Source organism: Apis dorsata, unplaced genomic scaffold, assembly GCF_000469605.1.
Source record: "Apis dorsata unplaced genomic scaffold, Apis dorsata 1.3 scaffold_382, whole genome shotgun sequence".
Taxonomy (NCBI): domain Eukaryota; kingdom Metazoa; phylum Arthropoda; class Insecta; order Hymenoptera; family Apidae; genus Apis; species Apis dorsata.
This window is the reverse complement of record NW_006263644.1, coordinates 1,053,067-1,055,976: the sequence shown is the minus strand read 5'-3', so window position 1 is coordinate 1,055,976 and position 2,910 is coordinate 1,053,067. Positions and strand designations below refer to the sequence as shown.

At 26.6% G+C, this 2,910-nt stretch overlaps 1 protein-coding gene across 13 annotated transcripts in view; it reads left to right on the top strand.

Moving 5' to 3' along the window:
• LOC102673656 (glucose transporter type 1) overlaps positions 1-2,910 on the top strand; it is a 33,684-nt gene that overhangs the window by 28,207 nt on the left and 2,567 nt on the right. For 8 of the 13 annotated variants that reach the window (XM_031512056.1, XM_031512055.1, XM_006618931.2 and 5 more), the window contains one exon: positions 836-933. The exons of 1 other annotated variant lie outside the window; for it this stretch is intronic. In XM_031512056.1, coding sequence (XP_031367916.1) covers positions 836-933 — 98 coding nt within the window. Of the gene's footprint in view, positions 1-612; positions 637-835; positions 934-1,323; positions 1,585-2,910 lie in introns of those variants that run through there. 4 more of the 13 variants (XM_031512053.1, XM_006618925.2, XM_006618928.2 and 1 more) reach the window with 3 other exon arrangements.

Below are 2,910 nucleotides of genomic sequence, written 5' to 3'. Positions count from 1 at the left end.
TTTTTTTTTTTTTTTTTTTTTTTTTTTTTTTTTTTTTTTTTTTTAAACTTTGGTCAAGCTTTTTGGACCTAATTTTCATTCACCTTGCAGGAAAAGTCAATTAAGAAATATTCTCAGTCACGCTGAGAAGAGATCGAAGTATCTCCGCGCAGCGTGTACATTCACCTTTCGTTTTTTTATGGTTAACCGCGATCCCGCGAATCTCCTGTTCGATAAGAAAGCGAAATAGTCAAAGTAATCGAAATTCGATAATTATGCAAGCGATACATACATATGTTTGAAGTCTACTACACAGGCCAGTGAACCACTGAAATCCTACAAGGCTAGAAACTGTGAAATGAATTATCATTTCTTGAGACGAGACAGAAAAAATGAAAAAAGAAAGAAAGAAAAAAAATGCAAATCGGAATAAATCCAAGTAACGAAAGTTATTTTTACTTTAGCTGTAAGCGAAGTGTGAACAAAAATAGGCAAAATTAAAGTTCGACTAATGGTAGCTTTTGTTATTGTTATAACGTGCCACAGAACAAAACGAAATACAAGCAATCGTGTTATAATAGTAGTAGCGTTGTAAGCCGGGATACATCACAAATCCAAAATTTTTAAATCCAGGTCAATTAGGATAGAATAAAAAATAAAAAACGGATATGTATTACTTACGTTGACGAGTACTTAAGTTGATAAGCCGCGATACTGTTTCCCCATGGTCCTGCGATGTCGGTGCATGTTAAATCGATGCCCTCGACGAAGATGTGGAATATAATAAGGGAAGGAAAGATTCAATAGACATGTATCAAGAAGCGGAAACTTGGACAAGTCGCGTGATGTTTTGCAGGAGCATGCTAAACTGTGTGAATGCATTAGAGGGACACATACCGCCAGCAGAGAGTGCAGCCCTGATGGTGGCCGAGGAGAAGCCACATCCTGATTCATGTAAGGCTTAAAAACCTGACCAAAATCGTCCACAAACATCTGTCATCATATAGCCATTTCCGTCTTTATACGACAAACAATTCTTTCAATTTTTTTATCTTTTATTTATTTTTTTTTCTTCAATAATTGATACTTATATAAATCGCAATAAAAATCTCATTGTTATATATGTTTTATTAATTTAATAAAAGTCATATATATGGAATTAATTTATTTAAATAAATTATTAATTTTCAAAGAATTGTTTGTCACTTGTCGCTTATTCCATCTACCTGTCATTGTGCATGACATAATGCCATCTATGTATGTTCGTAATTTTTATTTATTTGTAGTTTCATTGTGATACATTCGTTTCAAATTTATTTGCGACTATTATTTTTCTGCTTTCAGTATGATTCAAAAGTGCAGAGGAATCAAAGTGCTGATTATATGAAATCAAAATTACATTGCTGCTTCGCTACTACAAGATATACAAGTGGTCCTAGCAGAGAACAATATCACACTACCTATATTTTTATGTTGACAATAGCAAAAATTAGAGAGGGGTGCAATCGAATATAATTCTGTAAATGATAAGAGATTATTTTAATCATATATCATTGATTACAAATGTATTATATATATATAAGACGTTAGAAGTTAAAATTTAATTACATCAATATTTTTTGTAAATGTCCATTTTCCAATTGTTCGTTTCTAATTATTCATCTTTTATTATTTTAAAGAATTCATTAGGAATTTATTCATACAAATCATAGCAATGTATCTCGTAAAAAAATTTGTTTGAAATTCAATTTATTATTATACGATGCCCTCTTTTTTCAGGAAAAATCATTATTAAATTTTAATTATCTCAAACTCATTTTTATTTTACGTAACTATTTGCATTTCATTGATCATAGTTCTATTTTAGCTTTTCATGACTCTCACTGCTTCAGCCAAACACTCACACCATTTAAACTCAATTAAAAATTGAATAGTTGAAATATTTTCATTTATAGAGCTTATAAACTTGACTAAATTCATTACGTGAATGATTTATAAATAGGTATTATAAATATTAAGAAATATTAAGAAAGATGAATAGGAATAAATGTACTTTTCTATAATTTTTTTATCTTAATTCAAAATTCTCAATATTATAAGCTCTATAATTTATACATATTATACAGAGTGTTCCATACTACTGAGTGAAATTATAAAGTATTAGAGAGAGAAAAAATTATCAGAGAACAAAATTAAATATCTTTACATGTTGTTCTATGTATCAATATCAGTTTTTATGCATTTCCATAGTAAAATAATCTTTTCTTTAAATATATACATACAAAGCATTTTATATTTTTTATATTTTTCATTCGAATTTATCACGTCACTTACTTTTCATTTTCGTTGTTTCTGTTATAATATAATTTTTTAGGCAATTTAAATATTTTAAAATTTAAAAAAAAATCTAAGAATAGTCAAATGCATGTTGATTTTTATTGATTCAAATGATTCAAATATTTTTTATTTTAAGTAATTCTATTATTTTAACATTATGTACCAGAATATCCTAGAAATAATTGATTTTTCATTTAAAGCTGCTATCATATTTTGAATTGTATAAAAAAATTAGTAAGTCACTTTTTAAAAATCAAAAATATTGTTGAATAGTTTAAAATAGAAATTTTTAATTTTGAATTGATGTGTCTGATTAAATATATAGTACTATTGAAATTTTATCATTTTTCTTGATTTTTAAACATCACTTCACAAATTTCTTAAATAAAGCATTATGAATCATTAAATGAAGCAAATTGAATTTCAAAATATATATATCAATTGAATGAAAAAATTAAACAGAATACGTATTCCAATAAAAACTATATTTTACAAATATATTAATGTTAACAAGAATGAATAAGTAGATAGTAGATATATAGAACATATATTATCATTTGATTTTATTCTCTTATATTTTTTTCTGTTTTTAAT